The 20,891-nt window shown below is 46.5% G+C and overlaps 1 protein-coding gene across 1 annotated transcript; it reads left to right on the top strand.

The window, feature by feature from the left end:
• Window positions 1–11,737: 11,737 nt before the first annotated feature.
• On the top strand, window positions 11,738–18,012 carry LOC136962381 (prolyl endopeptidase-like). The gene is made up of 15 exons (XM_067256143.1): window positions 11,738–11,963; window positions 12,393–12,467; window positions 12,616–12,749; window positions 12,865–12,995; window positions 13,125–13,334; window positions 13,629–13,750; window positions 13,991–14,096; window positions 14,213–14,404; window positions 15,184–15,381; window positions 15,474–15,577; window positions 15,695–15,831; window positions 16,042–16,136; window positions 16,343–16,474; window positions 17,089–17,245; window positions 17,398–18,012. Exons 1-15 carry the CDS (start codon window positions 11,922–11,924, stop codon window positions 17,690–17,692), a joined length of 2,130 nt encoding a protein of 709 aa, XP_067112244.1. The 5' UTR covers window positions 11,738–11,921; the 3' UTR covers window positions 17,693–18,012.
• Window positions 18,013–20,891: the final 2,879 nt, after the last annotated feature.

The following is a 20,891-nucleotide window of genomic DNA, read 5'->3' as shown; positions in this document are numbered from 1 at the left end:
TAATGTATTCTGAAACCCCATATTTCTGATCAACACTTGAAGTATTCAATTGAAGGGATTATTAAATCTATTTATGACCTGTATTAGTGTTAAGGTTACAATTGTAAACACACAGCATTAACCCTTGACCATGACCCAACATCACTACCAGTCATTTACAATCCCAACACTCTCCTCCCTGTGTTCTAGTGAAGTGAGGAAGGAGCTGTCAATAAACAGGATGAACTATATTTTCACTTACTTTGACACATTCATCGGTTGACTCTTCATGTCTTTGGTAAGGTCATTGCTCGCTCACTCTCTTTTTCTTTTCCGTTTTTCCTTTTTTCCCTCTATCACTCTGTGTTTCTGTGCAGAAGTCCTTGTGTATAGATCCAGTAGGTATCCTTACTGTGCCCACTGGTCTCTGTCACCAGAACTTCTGAAGCTTGTTTGGAAAAAGCTTTTCAGTCCTCTGCCCCGTCCAATCAGAGGCTCCCGTTGGTCATGTGACCGAGGGGATTACGTGGACGTGCGCCAAGTGACACACAACCGTTCGCTTTAAACAACAGAATCAATGTCCAGTTGACCGTGAGTGGCCACACGCGCGCGTGCACACACATACACACCGTCACACACAAAGGAGCAGCCTATGTAAAATGTCTTAATGAATGAATAAAAGGAGAGCAGATGGCAGTCTGCCACTGAAGAACACTGATAGACTTTTGCTTGGTTTGGTCATTAACGAGCAATCTGCTGGCCCTTCTTCAACATTGTCTTGACCTACATCTAGGCCCATGTTGGCCTCCGCCCCCCCTCATCACACACACATACGTATTTTGTATCGTTTAAATACCATCAACATTAAGTTATTTTTCTCGAAAAACCATTCTGAAGGTGACTGGTGAGTGGAGGGAGAGGTTGTGGACAGTATGTGGGTCAGCAGGTCACCCCAGCACAGGTAGGGAGGCAGAGAGGGAGTTCCATGAAGAGGCTCAGACACCTGACTGATCAACCTTCCTTTTCTTTCACATGCAGAGGCTGCAGCTCTCTGCTGTGACCCAGACAGGGTCAGGATGAGGAAAGGAAAGTAGCGATGAGCAGAAAGGAAAGGACAATTTAACAGCAGAAGGAGGAACCTGAAAAGAAAGGGAAGCTTATCACTTTGCTGCACTGACTCGGTGACATCATGGCCTGTGTCAACAAACTGACTGTCTGTTGCTCTGTCATAGAAAACAACAGAGAGATGACTGGTTCAAGTGGAGAGTATCTTTGGATGTACAGAATATGATATGATGTGAATGAAAAATCCTAAATATGAAACTAACTATTATGAATGTAGAGGTTAAAGGGTTAAGGATATTACCATACAATATTTTAAGAAAATACATATTTCTTTGTCTTTTAAATGTATTTGTATGTATACAATGTGTACATAAATACAGGAGAGATGTTTGTGCGGAAATGCAAAAAAAACTAACTGCATGGTGCTGAGGAGCCATTACTATTTCAATGTGTGTACATTTAAATATGATCGGGTGTTTCTATATATGTGCCACTCCCACCCCCTCACGCGCACACTAGTGAAACAGTAAATTGGCTGCCATATGGTGGGACTGCTATTCTAAGGGTACTGGTCGCTTCACTGTCGCATGTGGAGGAGATAGGGGTAAGGGGTGGGTGAGGGGAGGGGGGCGTGGGGGGTCACTTCCCTCTTTCACTGCATGGCGGAGGCTGCATGGGCTAATTTCTGTAATTTGCAGACTGTCTGGGCAGAGGCTCAAGGCTCAGGGCTCAGGATCAGGCAGGGTGAGGCCAGCAGGGTGGCCGACTGATCTCTCCTGGTTCCAGCCCAGCCCCGCTCCAGTTGCACTTTTTCAGGGAGAGAGGGCTTAGCTGGACACCTAAGATGGAACTGGAACTGGGCTTGGGGAGGGAGGGAGGGACGTGTTGGAGGATGCAAAATGGATAAGTTGCGACCTGAGGTCAAAGTTGTTACATAGTTTGAACCAGTCTGGGTCTGACAGAAGCAGATAAGCCTGAGTCATCGCCAGGTGAAAGCACACTGACTGCACCTTCTGTTACACCTGCTGAAACGAAAGGGGTGCGATGCTCTACTCGTTAAGTCATTTGGTAGCGTGTAAGACGCCATACAAAAACAAACTCTAAACATTTTGCTGTAGGAGACATTTCATCAACTTAACTCAGAAGTCATATCGTAAGACAAGAAAATATCGAAAGCCACAAAATGCATCTGTCCCTATGCGCTCCAGAAAAAAAGCAACAACAAAAAACAACAACAAAAAAACTAAGGCTATTAAGTGTAACTCTATAATGAATCCCATTGGTTATCCACCCTTTAAACCCTACAAAACTTCAATCTCTCTCCCCCACCTTCCACCCCACACTAGGGGGCACACCCCCAGACCTCATCTAAAGCCCAACCGCAGGGTCTCCAGAAGGACACTGTGGGGGGTGGGGGGGAGGGGGGGAGGGGACAACAAGTTCAGCAACGGGTCAGTTGAGATTCCCCCCATCCCCCACCCAATCCCTGCCTCCCCAAACTTCCTTTCACAAAATGATTGGCACACACATGGATGCACACCTACAACACACACACACACACCAGTCAGAAAGCACACACACCAGCAAGCCATCAACACCACTTCCCTCTCGAGCGCTCAGTCTGTTGAGTGAACACTTCAACTTTCCAAGTTTCTCTTATGCTCCTGTGTCTCTCTATCTGCCAGCTTGTTCCACCCTAAAGTTCGGCCAACCTGCCATGTCAAAATACCCAGTCATGCAGCAAACTTGAAATCAATGAGTCATGGAGTAAACAAATCCGGGGATATCCAACAGGTAATTACAGCATGACTACCTGTTTGTGGCAGTACACATCGTCTGGAGTTTTAGGTGGATCCAGCTGTTGTTATTGAAAACACAACGTGGTGTTCATGAGCTCATGCTCTTTGAAGGAGGGATGGTCATGTGATGGTTGGACCAGCGGTTCCTTAGACACGCTCTTGTGACCTGCCATGCCAGCTCAGCTGTGTGATGGCCTGGGGGAAGGAGGATGTGCTGCACCAGTGTGACAGTTTTTCTGTTGTTCAAACTGAAAGTGAGCCCACTTCAGAGTGTTTGAGGTCGATTCAGTACGCGTGTGACATAGATTGTAGATTTGAGTGTGTCAGTATTTTTTGGTGGGTGTCTGTGGTAAGTCGAGCTGAATTACAGATATGAACATGTTGATCCCATGTTGGTCTTTCATACACATACTTGAATCCTTCTCTCCATTTCTATTCCTCCCTGAGGACTTTCTCTCTATTTCTTTTCTTATTTTTAACTGATTTATTTCCTTTCTCCTCCATCGTTCAGCCCCACACAGGACTGTAGTAAACAGTCAAACTAAACACTAAACAGTAAACAGTAAACAGTATACAGATAAACAGATATCCAGGAGACTACCACTGTAAAGAGGATTAATTTCTCTGTTTGTGCATCATCTCCTCTATCAATGCAGACGTCAGGGGAATGGCCACCAGAACTCCCTGGCAACAGCAACCCCCCCCCCCCCCCCCCCCCCTCCCACCTCAATGCCAAGGCAGCCCTTTCTGGCAATGTCGGTGATCACCATGGTGATGTTGACATTCCATTTGTTTACCGCCACTCGCGGGATTTAGCGCACCCTCAGATCCCTTTAACCCCTGGGATTATCCCCCTGGAGAAACCTTAAATATATATGATTGCATTATGTGGTGGTTTCATTACTGAAGTAATGCAGGCTTGTTTTTCCTGGCTCCTTGTCCTCGCCTGTCTTTGTTTTTGACAATAGTTTGTATTGTTCTGTGAGTGTGTGTGTGTGGTGGGGGTGGGTGGAGGGCTTGATTGTAAAGAGTAATCCAAGGTGTATCATTCACACAGAACCTGTTCGAGCCAAGAGGGAGTCAAATGGCAGCATGTGTCATACATGTGGTTAATGATAGAGACTCCAGGACGAAGCTTTGGTATCCCGGCCTTCCCCTATCTCTCTCTCTCCCACCACCACCACCACCAAGGAATTACTCATCTTTCACATTTACATTTAGTCATTTAGCAGACGCTCTTATCCAGAGCGACTTACAGTAAGTACAGGGACATTCCCCCCTGAGGCAAGTAGGGTGAAGTGCCTTGCCCAAGGACACAACGTCAATTTACACGGCCGGGAATCGAACTGGCAACCTTCAGATTACTAGCCCGACTCCCTCACCGCTCAGCCATCTGACTCCCTTTCAGACAGATAACCTTCCCCCCGCTGGTTTCACACTGAGAGAAGCCATGGATGTTGGGAGGCTCTTTGTGCTCACTGAAATGTCTTGTTGATGTCTCATTTTAGCAAGGCAGAATTATATATACAAGACACACAACTCCTATAATCTCTAAGGTAGAATTCAAATAGCAAATACACATATTTAATCTTGACCCGTAATCTTGGCAGATCCTACAAAAACCCTTCAAAACAGGCAAACAAGCCTCTCAAGGAGATGTGTTGTCCGGTTAGCGCTTAGCAAAACACAACAACAGCGGAGACTAAGCTAGCTGGGGTGCCTGTGATAAGTTCCTCCACATCTGTCACAAGATTGAGATCATGTGCTAGGAATTGTTTTCTCCGCCCTCCTTTCTCTCTCTTGTTGTCCTTTTCTTATTCTCCTAATTCTCAGAACCTTGGTACGTAGAAGGAGGGGTCGTTTGTTCTAGCCAATGAGAGTGAATGTTGTTGGGATGGGGGGTGGGGCTGGTTGACGTATTGGGGTTTAGTGTGTGGTGAGGGGGTGAAGGAACATCTGGAGGAGGATAAGGAGGAAGTGGGGTTGGGATTGGGGACGTATAAGACAAAGTCATAAAACAAAGTGGATGTCCAAGTGACATTCATTTCTGGAATAACACGCTTTTATCTGTACATTTTCATCTTCCACCATGGTGTGAGAAGGAGATCAGAAATTAAGATGTAAGTGTAAAGTAGTTAGTATTAACCCCTTTCATCCAAACAGACAAATATGTTTGTGGTAATCCTCTTGATGCCAATGTAAGAACCATGCGTTCATCTTTAATGTCAATGTCATGCTACATAAATGAAGGCTTTCAGCATCACTTTGTTTCAGAGATTACATACTACAGTATGGGTTCTATGGTCAATAGTATGTGCATGCAGATATCAACGAAAACAAAAAACAAACAAACACATAACCTAAACCTATATATAAACCTTACATACATACAAATCGTACAGCCCCATAATATAATGACTGTCCTCAACAACAACAACAATTGATTTACTTTATTTTTTATTTTAAGTGCTAGAAAATAAATGAGATCCAACACTTTCTCACAACCTTTGTATGTGTGCAGAGCTGCTCTGATGGCAGACAAAAGTAGCGGTCCGCATGTTTCACACCTCTGCTTTGCACACTATTAAAGAGGAAGGAAAGAGACAAGCTCATGTAAATGTGGCCCCTCATCTCTCTGCAGCATTAGCTGCACCACAAGCTGTGTGTGCCAAGCTTTAATGTGCCCTGACTGTTTGGCTTCGCTAAACTTCTAATTGAACGTTAATAAATTATACCAGTATGGTCCTAAGGGAGATTTCAGACTGGGGTTCCTATGTATCTCCATCACACTAAAATGATTATAGTTATTAAGTAGGAGCTGGTTGGATTAATATGCAAAGATGGAAACTTTAAGCCCTGAAAAGCAAAGCCAGGCAGAAATGAAGTGAGTGAATGAGAAAGAGTGTGTGTGTGTGGTGGTGTGTGTGCATGCGCATGTGTGTGTGCATGTAGATCATCAACATGTTCACTTCCAAAAAAACTACCCAGACTAGATACAAAAATCAATATGCACAGGTTTTGAACACGCGCCACCCACATATCTCCTACTATCCAAGTCACGTCCAGAGGGGATGTAATGGGGGAGGGAGGGGGCTGTACGGGCCTGTCTGCCGGAGGGGGGGGGGGGGGGGGTGGGTGGGGGGGGTGTCAACAGGTGGGCTTGTCTGTAAAGGCGACCCCCAGATAGACTTGAGACCCAAAGATCCCTCTGTCAGACAGGGGAACAGCGGATTTGAAACCAAATCCACCGGATCAATAAAAGTGTCTGCTAATTAGGCTGGATCTGGACCTGCCCGTGGAGAGAGGGAGACAAGTAACTGAGGAGGCAGAGAGGGAGGGAGGGGGGAGGATGGGGGGAGAAGGAGGACAGGAAAACAAGAGGAACAGCCACTGACTCAGGGGTGTCTAGACAGAGGGAAACCCCCAGACAGATGGAGAGAAGACAGGAGAGTAGAGGAGTGGAAAGCAGGTGAAGGAGTGACTGCTGTCCTACTCTCCCTCCCTCCCTGCCTCCCTTTTTCTCCCTCTCCATTCTCCTGTCTTACGTCTACTGCCTGTTGTCCTTGTCCCGGTGTTCTGTGTCTTCTTTGACCCCAATCTTCCCCTCCATGTTCTCCTCCCCTCCGTCCTACTACTCACTCTGACCTAATTCTCCTTGTTTAATCTGCTTCTTCTTTAGGACAACAATCAACCCCCTAATTGTCCTAATCCCGCTGGTCTTTAACTGTCCCTCCAGGCCATGCATGTGCCGCTAGCGGTGATGCTGCTAACTAAATGCTAATCGATATCTGGCAGAAAGCCACCAAGCATGGCCCTCCTCCCTCCTAACAGCTAGGGATTAGGCCTCACCAACAGATTTAATTAGGCTACTTTAATTTGAGATTTTCTTCATTTCTTCACAAAAAAAATTGATTAAAAAGATTAAGATAGGAGACTGAGCTGATTATTATTATTTATTTCAATCAAGCTGAATATAACTTTTAATAAGATGTAGACCTGCTTTGTTTCTGGTTTTGTAAAAACTACTGAGAGAAGACAAGATAAGGCATTATACCCTTGCTCAACAGTTGTTTTTGTCTGTTTAGAGGTTTTGATTTGAGTAAAAAGTTATGTAAACATAATTGATGCCCATAATATGACAGTTATTTTCATAATAACTATGGGGATATACATATATACATATATAAATGTTCAAATGTTCAAATGGGGAGAGGGGTGGCTGGTCTATGTATCTAAAGGTGGTATCGTGAGTTTACCTTGATCACCAATGACTCAAAGTCCTCTAATCTCTATCTTGATCCAGATCTCTCTTTCTCGGCATGTGGACAGGTGTGTATTTCTGTCTGCCTCTAAGTGTGTCAGTGCTCCATAACTAGTCCGAACATCCTCTCCCTCATCTTGGCTGTGAGTGTCCAGTCACGCTGTCCCCTCCCTCCCTCCCACCCTCCCTCCCTCCACTCCTCCCTCCCTCTCCTCCTCCCTCTCTCTTCTCCTTCTCCTCCCTCAGCCTGTCTGCACACCCAGTCCATTGCGTGGTGGTGAATGTCTGTGTTATAATCTGATTTATTGGGTAATCTGTCGTGGTTTGGCAGGCTACCTGTGCCCCCGGCCCGTTAGAAAATCAGCAGGTGAGGCATTGGGAGGGGACCACAGTTTCCCTAGTGTCTCTTGGCAGGGCCACGCTGGTTTCATAACCCTCCATCTGTCTTGGCTGGTCCACTTACCTCCTCGTGGACATCATCCAGTGCCTGGATGGTCATGTGACTGGCAGTCAGACAGGCGTTGATAGAGGAGACGCTGTAGTTAGCCAGGCTGTTCACTCCGCCGAGTTGGCCTTTCTTACCAGTATGAACTCTCATATCCTGAAAAAAATAAAAAAGTACAATGCAGGAAAACAATGGATCTCTTCCAGAAATAGTCGTCAGACTAATTATCCATTCATCTCCCTTTCCTGGATAAGCACCACCTCCCTCTGTGTAACAATCTCCATCATTTCCTTGTCGGTGTGTAAAAGCTGTGAGACTCTTTAACCAAGCAAACGGGCTTGGTGGCATTTGTTTATGAATGACACACATCCTGACAAAACTAGCTACTGTCACGCTACCCCCTGAATATCACATGTGAATATGGTTACTGTTACAGCAGCCTAATTGTACTGCTTTGAATACCATATTTCTTCTAATAAACGCTGCAGCGTTTATTAAATAACGTTTAATGTTGGGTGCTGCGTTTATTTGAGGGCGTCGTTTATTCGAGGGCAGCGTTAAATTAATAAGAGAGATTTCGTGAATTGTAGCTGCAGTGCAGCCATAGACAACTTCGTTGCTGGCATTGTGACAAATCATGCAGCTAAAAACACAGGTTTCATTTACTACCGCTGACCTTGTCTATATGTTTGTCTGTGAGTGCGGTAACTCCCTTTCTCATTGGCTATCAATTAGGTGTGCGTTGGGTAGAATCTGAATCAGAATGGGATTTATTCGCCATGAAAGTTTGCACAGACAAGGAATTTGCTTTGGCAGGAAGGTGCATACAATAAACATATAGGGACCTAAAATTTAAATATGTGGACTATCTATACTAAGGGTACATAAACTAGCAGTACTAAGTGGAATTAGAATTAAATAAAATATACAATAAAATAAAATATAAGTTGCCGTAATTTACAATATAAAAATACAAAAATATAAATATTAAAAAAAATACAAATGTAGTAGCCAACAACTGTCTCAAATACAAGTGTTCTACATTGTGTAGAAATCTGAAGCATCATGCTGAAATGTTCATACACATTAGCTTTCAAACAGAAAACTGTGCAGAAAGTTATGTACATGTGTAATAAATACTGGGGTTGAATTTAAATAACCGTTTTCAGATTTTTTTGGTGCGGCGTTTATTTGAGGCCGGCGTTTATTACACAAAGTTCATTTTTGGTGCAACGTTTATTCGAGGGTGGCGTTTATTCGAGAGTGGCGTTTTTTCGAAGAAATACGGTAGTTACTGTATTTACAGTATATGTATCTGGCACGAGGGTTGCGCAACCTCTGTCAATGTAACACAATGATACATGACTTCATCGATCATTTGAGACTACTTTAAGATCCCCTAGTTCATTATTGGAAGAGGAAGATTCAACAGGGAGTCCAGATGTCTTGAGTCTTCCAGTAACAGCATCCCTCCCCACCATTGTCGACTATGTTAATCTTCTTCAGATAAATTAGGCTGAAATTAGCCCCATCCCCTCACTCCCCTCCCCTCCTTTTCCCAGTCGTTTTCACAGCTTTGTGGATTAGACAGATTAAAAGTCTGAAACTCTGTTTTTGTCATTTTCTCTGTCTCTGTCTCTGTCGCTCTCTCTCTTTCTCTCTCTCTCTCCTTCACTATCTATCACAACACACCTCAGTTGACACTAAGCCCCTTACAGTATCTACAACCCCCACTATTACATCTACTCAACCATTCCACAAGAATTTCTATATTATGAACTACATTGACTACATTGACTTTCCTGGACACGAAAACAATCTGAAATCAAGAAATGTGTAAAAGAAAAAGTGGAATTTCATAGACTTTAGCAACTACAAAGACTAATGTTTCTATAACAATGACTTCTATGGTGCAGCATGTTAGAATAACAGTTTAGTGACTGATCAGGAGGATTTTCACTGTGTCTTTTTCTTTTCCTCCCCAACAGCATTAAGGTGACCTGCTTACTGCTGTAAGCAGTAAGCAGACACACACACACATTCTCAGGGCTTGTGGAGAATCAAAAGGAGGCTGGTCTGCAGGTTCTGATGATCTCAGTATGCTTCTGGTGTCGCTGAGTGTGCACTGATAGAGGTTCTGGGATTGTCTAATCATGGCACCATTGCCACCGTAAAAACCCTGATTGATTCAGTTCACAGAAACCCATATATTGTTTTCTGACTGTGATGAGGACACACAGAGTTTCCCTTTACCTGTCTAGGCAGCAGATGTGTCACTGTTCTGCTGTTATTGATTGGTCTACTTGTAATTGTAACTAAACTGTCTTTTTGTGATGGAGGTGAGTGCTGTGTCATGGTGATAGCTATCTCAGTTAGGAATTTGTTTTCAGTCAATGGACCTGCAAAATTATTTTTGACGAGCCAACACTTGACATCATTTCCAGTAAGGACAAGAGGGGGGCAGGGGGGCAAGGGGGAGACAGGAGGGGGGTGGACAGGATGGGCAGGAGGGAGGACAGGCGGGCGAAGGTGGGAGGAAAGCACATGACCAGATGCCAGGTATGAGTACACAGTTTGGTGCTTGAGGCCATAAAGGAGCTAATGTGAGGGTGTGAGAAGCTGTCAGGAAAGGAGTAGACTCATTCATATCCGTCTCAGACAGCCACGTGCACACAAATGTACAGTACAGGATTGCGTTTTCTGGAAAATTACACTGCACAAACACAGGTCGAAGTGGGGACATGATGAAACCAGAGGTGGAGATAGCGTGGGTGCCTGGGTGCAGTAGACTCAGGGCCCTGGGCCCCTCAAACGCCGCCGATCTTGCGTCACTTGACGAGAACCTTCGGCAATTGACACAGCTCCCTACCCAGAACCACATTTAGTCATTTTAGCAGACGCTCTTATCCAGAGCGACTTACAGTAAGTACAGGGACATTCCCCCCGAGGCAAGTAGGGTAAAGTGCCTTGCCCAAGGACACAACGTCATTTGACACGGCCAGGAATCGAACCAGCGACCTTCTGATTACTAGCCCGATTCTCTAACCGCTCAGCCACCTGACTCCCATATATCAGGTGCATTAAAAAGAAAAGAACGAGATAGTGTTTTATTTGACATATAGGCTTACTTGGCTCAACAAGTGACACATTATAACATATGCATTCATGAGATATTTTACAATTTTCTTTTCAACGGTTTTAATTTTCAAATGACTTGGTAGCAGAGGGCCCCGTGATGAAGCTCCGCCCCCACTGTACTGAGAGTCTAGCTCCGCCCCTGGATGAAACATTACATTTACATTTAGTCATTTAGCAGATGCTTTTATCCAAAATGACTTACAAGAGAGAGCTTTACAAAAAGTGCACAGGTCAATGATCATAAACAACAAGGAAATAAACTAACATCTGATCCAACAAATCTTTCCTGAGTACTGTTGTACTCCCGGAACAAGTGATGGAGGTGGGGAGGTGATTCCACCATTGGGGGGCCAGACAGGAGAAGAGTTTGGGTTGGGAGCGGGCGCTCTTGAGCGGTGGGACCACCAGACGGTTGTCAGAAGAAGACCGTAGGTGGCGTCTGGGGGTGTAAGGCTGGAGGAGAGACTGGATGTAGTCAGGTGCAGTTCCGTTCACCGCTCGGAAGGTCAGTACCAGGGTCTTGAATCTGATATAGGCTGTGATGGGAAGCCAGTGGAGGGAGATGAAGAGGGGGGTAACATGGGAGCGTCTGGGTAGGTTGAAGACTAGGTAGGCTGCTGCGTTCTGAATCCTCTGGAGAGGGCGGCATGCTGGGAGACCGGCGAAAAGCGAGTTGCAGTAGTTCAACTTGGAGAGGACAAGTGCTTGGACTAGCAGCTGGGTTGTCACATTAAAATTGCCATAAACATTGCCACATAAAAATTGAAATGCAGTGGATGACAAACACACACACACGCACACACACACACACACGTTAAATAATTTCCAAGTATTAATTCTGGCGAAACTTTAAACACATTCCCTTTATTTGACACACAATCTACTGTTGTTGTATGACTGTAAACTAAATATTAATTAAAAAAAACATCTGCCACACACATGCACACACAGATTCACACACACACTCTATTCCTGTCCCTCGAACCTCCCACAGTGCCAAGACCTGCCAAACTGGATGGATGATGTCACTTCCTGCCAGGAGCAGGACAAACGCTGGCTGTGTTGGGAGAGTGGGTGAGAGAGTAACATGATTTCACTTTCACTTCTGACTCTCAGACGCTGACTCACACAGTGAGCTAGGACAGACAGACGGAAGAACCGACATAAAAAATATACAGACAGACCGACGGACGCACAGCTTGGGAGGCAAACAGATACGTCTGAAGACACTGATATGGAATTCAAATACCCAGAAGCCAGAAGGGATGAGAGTAAGGTTGGTGTCAAATTGCCATTGGGCTCTCTCTCTTTCTCGCCCCTTCTATCTTAAAGGGGCAGGCACAAAACCAGGAAGTGCTCTCCAGGCCAGGGCCAGGCATAACAACAGACTGTCGAAAACTGCATCCTGTCCCTTGACACTGTTCCTTACCTGAGCACAGTGTGTTTCTTATCTGTAGCTATCAATCATTTGTGCCTGAACCAGACCCTGTGCTTCTGACTAAGATACCATGAACTCTGGTTTCCAGCTAATGTACCCAAAGAACTGCTTTTATGTTTCCACAGAAAATGTCTTTAGTAGAACTCTGAGGTAGTGGGTGTCATAAAACCGTACGTGCACATGTAGACATTTCTGTCTGTGTGTGAAGCACGTGTGTGTGTGTGTTTGTAGTACGGCTGTCATGTGTAGCCTACCTCTATCCATCAGGTTGATGTCTACCATGGGGTCAAGGTACCTGATCCTTATGCCTGGCTGGAGGACACTGACAGTGAAGAGACCAAGGTGATCCAGTAAATCAACAACAGCACAGCATCACACTGTACATGCACAGATTTGGTATGCATTATTGCCTAGAACTAAAATGTGTCCTGAATACCCATATGTTTGTGTGTGTGTGTGTGTGTGTGTGTGTGTGTGTGTGTGTAATTAGGCCTTTGTGGAGGAGCAAAACAAGCTGACTATGCCTTACCTGGAGCAGTGCACCATCAGATCTCAGTTTAAGCAGAGACTCACCGAGCTCTACAACTATCCCAAATACAGCTGCCCCTACAAGAGAGGAGACAGGTAGGAACTAAGTACAGGAGAGACCAGAGCACAGTAGACTACAGTAGAGGACCGCAGACAGCAGCAGAGCACAGCAGAGTAAAGTAGAATAATGTTGCCCTGCTTGTTCCCCTAGCTACTTCTACTTCCACAACCAAGGCCTGCAGAACCAGGATGTGCTATACGTCCAAGACTCCCTCCACGGCCCCGCCTCTGTGTTCTTTGACCCCAACACCTTGTCAGAGGACGGAACCGTGGCTCTCAAGAGTGAGTCACACTCTAACCCCCCCTACACACACACACACACACACACAATCACATCCACACACACTAGTGGTTTGTCAATAGGTGGTATGTGATGTGTCTTAGTCTATCTTTCTGTTCCCATCCTCTTAGTGGGCCGTCTGTCGGAGGAGTGTGAGTACTTTGCCTACGGCCTGAGCACCAGCGGCTCAGACTGGGTGACGGTGCGTTTCCTACGGGTCAGCGACCTTGTCACGCTGCCGGATGTCCTTGAGCGGGTCAAGTTCAGCTGCCTGGCCTGGACGCATGACGCACGGGGTGTCTTCTACAACTGCTACCCCCGCCCAGACGGCAAGGCTGATGGTCAGAGACACACATTCACATTCAGTCCCTCTGCTGTGAACACTCACACAAACAGCAACATGATTCTGCCCTAATGTAGATAGGGTCAAAACTGACGGATGCAAATGTGCAAATCACACATACGCACACCTACACACACACACACACAAACATACAAAGCTGAGTTATAAAAAAAAAAGTAGAACATGAAAGAAAGAGGAAGTGAGAATATTTTAATGATCATTTCTCATCCACCCGTTTCCTTTCACACGCAAAAAACCCTGCAGCCAATCAGCTCTCTCCATTTAACCACAGGGACAGAGACCACATCCAACATCAACCAGAAGCTCTACTACCATGTGATTGGCACCAACCAATCAGAGGACATCCTAGTGGCAGAGTTCCTTGACCACCCCAAGTGGCACAGCTCTGTGACGGTGGGTGGAGATGTTCTGATTGGGTGATTTAGTTGGCACAGTACAATATTATCTGTCTATCTATCTATCCATCTATTTCTCCTGACAAAGCCTCACCTCTCATTTAATTTCAAAATGAGTGCACATGCAGCACAATTAGTTCCAAGTATATTCCAACTATCTAGTTTTCTTACTCCCTTTCTTTCACTCTCCCTCCCTTTCTCCGTTTCTTCATCCATCTCTCCCTCCATCCCTCTCCAGGTGTCAGATGATGGCAGGTATGTGGTTCTGTCCATCACAGAGGGCTGTGAGCCAGTCAACCAGCTGTGGTACTGCGACCTGCAGAAGCTGACCAATGGAATCACAGGTGGACCCCTCACATTCCTGTTGAGAAATTTCAGCCTGCATCACATTCATCCATGGTAGCTTTCTGTCCTGTGCACGGATCAATCTCCCACTCACATCTCTTCCCCTGTCGCCCAGGCCTGCTGCCCTGGGTGAAGCTGGTGTCAACCTTTGAGGCGCAGTACTCCTACATCACCAACGAGGGAAGTGTGTTCACGTTCAGGACCAACCTGGACTCCCCTCGGTACCGTGTCATCAACGTGGACGTGGAGAAACCAGACAGGAGCCTGTGGGCCACGCTCCTACCCCAGCACGACAAGGATGTCCTGGGTAGGAATGCGAGGAATGCAGGGGCTAGTCCAAAATGCACAGATTGTCAAACGAGTGTCACGTTTTGAAGGGATGCTGATGTAGGGAGCACACCACATCGTAACGCACCCCAAGAGGGAACCTTCTATCTTGGTTAAGCCTACTTTCGTCAGAGAACTGATTTCTAATCAAAAAGCGAAACTTCAGAATTAAGCAATACGTGAGGAAGTGTCCTCTCCTTAGAAAAACTTCAAGTTTCATGGCAACGGTAACACTGAAACACACACACACGGGACAAATCAGGGATGTGCACATACAAAAAGCGGAAATGTAGTTATGTACGTACGGTTCACAGACGTGTGTGTGGTTCAGTTTCCAAACTCGGAACTAAACTGAACTGACTGTCGTGTAGTGTAGTATTCAGAGAGCCACACAGGAAATCACCATGACTGAACAATTGTCATTTCACTTTGCACACACTAAATGTTAGTTTCACACTGCACATACTCCAAATTGGGGTAGAAAAACAGAATCCTTTAACTGTATTCTGCTGGTTATCTTTCATCAGTCAATACACCGATTGAGCTTGTTAGACTGTGAATTCTGACTGTTATTTTTTTGAATTCGCTCACTTTACTAAATGCCTTCGGAGCCTATTTCCCAGAAAGTGTATACAATTATCAATAAGCCATCTACGAAAAAAAGTATTTACCAACCAGTGCATGTCAGGAACAGGCTGCCACCTAGAGGCCGTTTGGGAATGTTTCCCAAACACTCATACATCTCCCTGCACACACCAGGCTTTGTGGCGTGTGTGAACCAGCGCCACCTGCTGGTGAACTATGTGCATGACGTGAAGGACATCCTGCAGCTGTACGAGCTGTCGGGCGGCCGGTGGGTTCGAGATCTGCCTCTCGACGTGGGCACTGTGGCCGGTCTCAGCTGCAAGAAGAAACACTCTGACTTCTTCTACAAGTTCACCTCCTTCACTACCCCAGGTTAGACACACATAAATACACACACATACACACACACACACACACACACACACACACACACACACTGACGTTGCTGTGTCTTCTCTCTCCAGGTATCATCTACCACTGTGACCTGAGCCAGGAGAACCCAGAGCCCTCTGTCTTCAGACAGGTGGAGGTGAAGGGAGTCCGACAGGAGGACTATGAGACCAACCAGGTTTGAGGTCAAGGGTCAGGGTTCAGGGGCTAGAACCAGGGTTTAGGGTTGGAATGAGCAGACTTGGCTTTCTATGTCAGACCTCCAGACTTGAGAAATTCTTCCCTGCTGTGTCAGGTATTTTATCCCAGCAAGGATGGAACCAAGATCCCCATGTTCCTAGTTCACGCCAGGGGCTTGAAGAAAGACGGGACACATCCTGTCTTCCTGTATGGATACGGAGGCTTTGAGAACTCTGTCCAACCACACTACAAGTGAGGAAAATCCCTACAGTACATCTGTCTGTCTGTGTGTGTGCCTGTGTGCGTTGATTTGTGTGTTGCTGTCTTTGCTAATTTGTGTTTAAGCATGCTGATGTGCGATCACAATTCTCTTCCTCTTTTTCTGTCACTCCCTATTGCTCTCTCTTTCCATGTCTCTTTTCTCCTCTCTCTTGTTCTCTCTGTCTTTGTCTCTCTCTCCAGTGTTGCCTACCTGCTGTATGTGAGACACCTGGGAGGAATCCTGGCTGTGGCCAACATCAGAGGAGGAGGGGAATACGGCCTGGACTGGCACAAAGGTGCACACACACATACAGTACACACATGTATATACATGCGCACACACACACCACACACACATACACACACACACTGGCCTTCACTGAAACCCCTAGAGCAGTGTCTATTTAATAACTGTATATCATGGTTTACAATGATGTACAAACTACTATCCTGACCTATCTCTGTGTGTATGTGTGTGTGTATCTGTGTGTAATTTCTGTAGCTGGTACTCTCGGGAACAAGCAGACATGCTTTGATGACTTCCAGTGTGCTGCTGAGTATCTGATCCAGGAGAAGTACAGCACCTCCAGCCTCATCGCCATCAACGGGGCCTCTAACGGAGGCCTACTCGTTGGTACGGACGTGCGTGTGTGTGTGGTGTGTGTGTGTGTGTGTGTGTGTTATCTGGAGGACGTTAATCCAGTTATCACAAAGGTAATCAGGCCCATACATTTGAAGAGGATTCTTCTAGATGGATCCCCAGCTACTACCGTCAGAACAGCATTATCTCCTTTTTATTATATCTGATTTATTCTATCGTCAGTGTAATGGTTAATGTCAAATCCATCCAGCTACTTAGCTTCAATTAATTCAGGGATTAAACAGCACATTAAACAGTAGTTAGCCACATCATTTGGAAAGACTGCCAGCCATATGCCATTGTACTGCTAGAGTGTACTTCTTTACAGTGTTAGGGGCTATTTGCAATTGCGAATCGAGTAAAGGCAATCAAGTTTTAAATGTGTGTGTGTATGCATCTTGAATTAGTCATTTATGTGTGAGTGCAGGCACCATGAATTAGTAATTCATGTAAGTGTGTGTGTGTGTATGGCCCAAATTCATTAGTTATATGTTGGTTATTTATACAGTATCTTTTCTATAAAAGTTTTTTTAAATGATCTCTCCCTCTTCCTCCCTCTCTCTCCCTCCCTCTCTTTTTCTCCCCCTTCTTCCTTCTCTCTCTCTAAGCTGCGTGTGTGAACCAGCGTCCAGACCTGTTTGCCTGTGCGGTTGCTGAGGTGGGAGTGATGGACATGCTCAAGTTCCACAAGTTCACCATCGGACACGCCTGGACCACTGACTACGGCTGTGCAGACAAACCGGAGCAGTTCCAATGGCTCATCAAGTATGTCTGTGACACAGACACACACACGTGCACACACACACACACACACACACCCACGCACATACACGCCACACACCCTTTCCCAAGTACAACTAACCAATTGGTTCTCCCTCCCTCCATCCCTCCTTCCCTCCCTCCCTCCCTCCCTCCAGATACTCCCCCCTCCACAACTTGCCCCCGTCTTCCTACTCCGGCCCCCCCTACCCGGCCATCCTGCTGCTGACAGCCGACCATGATGACCGCGTGGTGCCCCTGCACACCCTCAAGTACTGCGCAGCTCTGCAGCACAGCGTGGGTGGCAGCCCCGGGCAGCGGCAGCCCCTCCTGGTCCGAGTGGACACACGCAGCGGGCACGGGGCGGGCAAGCCCACCGCCAAGGCCATCCTGGAGGACACGGACATCTACTGCTTCATCGCCCAGACCCTGGGGCTGAAATGGAGGGAGTGAGGGTGAGAGAGAGGGGAGGTGGGAGAGATAAGGGGAGGAAACTAGCTTGAGGTAGAAAGGTAGATTAGAGAGAAACGCTGGAAGAGTGGGCTGGAGGGAGAGAAGAGGAAGATGGTGTTTGCAATGGGTGAACAGCACAAGAAGAACAACACAAATACTTGGAAAGGTTCTTAACAGTTACTGAATCCAAGTCCAATCACAGTTAAAAAGTTGGCTATACAAATACTTACAAATCGGCTACTCTTTTCATTGATGCATTCATTGACTAAAATCTATTGACAAAAATTCATTTTTGATAATAAATGTTTTTTTTTTATTTCTATGCCTTTCTATTATCATATTCACTATTATAAAACGATTTATCCATGAACTTAGTAGTGTAAAGAAATAGCTTTTTGAGAGATGCTACACTCACATCCACTACCAGGAGGCAGTGTAGGATTTCAAAAAGCTTCTGTCTCACACTGAAACTCACCCAGCAACATTGAAGCCCACTGGAACTACTGTCAAATCAATCAGACAGATTCTGCTGCAGTGAAGTCGGAGGTCCATGTCAGATTTACATATTTCTGTTCTCCACTCCTCCCCTCTCCTTTCTTTTCAGACAGGGGTTTTGATTGCCCCCCCTCTCCCCCCCCCCCCCCACAGGAACCTGATCTGACTCAAACAAAGAATGATGCAACAGTAGAAACTGAACAGTCACACTAGAAGAGTACATTAGTACTGTGGATATCCAAAACATCTGTAAACGTCTGTCAGTCTGTCAGTCAGAAACAGCTACAGCAGGCGGTCAGCCAGAGTCTAATCTGAGCTCACCGAAAACTGGGATGCCTGAACTGCCCAGGCAGCCCAAGCTCTCTCACTGAACAGACAGAGGGGCTTGGAGGGCAGTGGAAAGGAGAGATGGATGTATAAAGGGATGGAGGGACAGCAGAGAGGATACGGTGATAATGGCTTTCCATCCCGCGAGGAGGAGAGATAGGATGATTGAAGGAGAGACAAAGCCAGTTATCAGTTGAATAAGTTGAGCACAGGAGAACGTGGGAGAGAGAAGAGATGGGAGAGAGAAGAATAGGGAAAGGGATAGGGAGAGAGAAGGAGAGAGGAAGAAGGTAGGAGTATGGAATCTTTTCTCCCAGGAGGGCTAAAGAGGATTGTTCAGACCTTTTCTGCCTCATTTCCTTCCTTTGACACATCTTTCATCCCCACACCTCTCTCTCTCTCTCTCTCTCTCTCTCTCTTTCTCTCTCTCTCTCTCTCTCGCTCTCTCTCTCGCTCTCTCTCTCTCGCTCTCTCTCTTAGCTCCCTCAGCTCTCGGCACATACACACACTTTCACCTAGAATAGCTCTGGCTCCCATAGCTCCTTGCTACACACACACACACACACACGCATAAAGACACACATACACACAGGTCCCTGTACTGTCTTCGTTTGTTTATTCGCCTCCACAATGCAGGGATTAATTTCTCAAAGCCGATTTGAGCAGCGGCACGCTTGGCCAGAGAGCAGGGAGCAACTTCAGTAGAGAGGGAAGTTTCTCCTTCACACTGATTTAGAGGTGGACTCCTTTCTCCTTTCTACGCTCCCTTTAATCTGCACTGCCAAGGGAGGGAGGGAGGGAGGGAGGGAGGGAGGGAGGGAGGGAGGGAGGGAGGGAGGGAGGGAGGGAGGGAGGGGGGGAGGGAGGGAGGGGGGGAGGGAGGGAGGGAGGGAGGGAGGGAGGGAGGGGGGGAGGGAGGGAGGGGGGGAGGGGGGGAGGGAGGGAGGGAGGGAGGGGGGGAGGGAGGGAGGGAGGGAAGGAGGGAGGGGGGGAGGGAGGGAGGGAGGGAGGGAGGGAGGGAGGGAGGGAGGGAGGGAGGGAGGGAGGGAGGGAGGGAGGGAGGGAGGGAGGGAGAAAGAGAAGGAGAAAGAGGGGAGAGAGGGGAGAGAGGGGAGAGAGGGGAGAGAGGGGAGAGAGGGAGAAGGAGAAGGAGAAGGAGAAAGAGGGGAGAGAGGGAGAACGATAGGCCCCCAACTGACACCTGGCTGGGAGCCGCTCGCCTTTACACCCCTTCTCTCACTTCCTCTTTTTCTTTTTCCTCTGAATGATTTTGTTCCATCGTGGCGCGGCTCTCCTTCTGATCTCTTGTCTCTTCTCATGTATAGCTCTTCGCCCATTTGCTTCCTCTGGCCCAATCAGAGCCTGCTTCTTTGCAGCTCAGGTATGAGCCAAGACTGTTGATGCGCTGATGCTTGTGTAACTACAAGTCATGGTGAGGTCATCTCACAAGCACGTCATCCAATCAGCAAACAGTACACTCTTAGTTGCGGTGTCCAGCTGTCTCATGCCGGGCCAGGGTCACACAGCGATGAACATGCTAATCCTATCACACATATTAACCAGAGAGGCTTCAATCAGAGAGCAGAGAAGAAGAGGTTTGTAAAGGAGAGGCTGCTGGAGGTATCACTGCCTGAGTGTATTTACCTTGCAGGTAGGCAGCCAGCCATGGGATAAAGATGAAACTCATTACCTTGCCTCGAATATTCTCCGATTCAATACGATTTTAATATAAAACTTGATGGATTAGTGCCGAGGTAAATAACCAAACTAATTCTGTAGCAAAAGCACACACACACGCATGAGCAGGTACGTGCGTGCACACACCTGCTGGTGAGCCCACACAGATTTGCACATACCTACAGTTGCCTACATCCAACACATAGAAAGGGAAGGATTTATTTGCATTTACAGTCAATTCACAGGCTCCCCCAGCCCTAGTTCCACGTGTGGGAGGAGAGGACTATAAAAAGGCAGTAGTTAAAAAGACCCTCCTTAACATGTCCATGTGATGGATAGACCCTGGAGAGAAAGAGAGAAAAAGAGAGAGTGAGAGAGAGAGGAGAGGTAATTGAAAGTGTAAACGGTAGAGACATGAGACTAGTGTAGGTGAGGAAAGTGTGGTGGGTCTAACTGTGAGCTGGTTCACCTGGAGGTGAGGGAGAGGAGGACCTACAGTATCAATATGGAATCTGGGAGCTGCAGACGAAGGTGTTGATTACAGTAACACACACACACACACACAATTCGTATTGGAGATTTTTTAATAACACGTTTCAATATTGCAACAGCCATCTGTTATTCTAACAGGTAAAAATCATCAAAAAACAAACAAAAAAAACTTTTTTTGTTTTATATTCCAAACACCCAAGTATTTTGG

Source organism: Osmerus mordax, chromosome 18 (assembly GCF_038355195.1).
Source record: "Osmerus mordax isolate fOsmMor3 chromosome 18, fOsmMor3.pri, whole genome shotgun sequence".
Classification (NCBI taxonomy): Eukaryota; Metazoa; Chordata; class Actinopteri; order Osmeriformes; family Osmeridae; genus Osmerus; species Osmerus mordax.
Note: the sequence above shows the minus strand (reverse complement) of the source record. Positions and strands in the feature narration are given on the sequence as shown.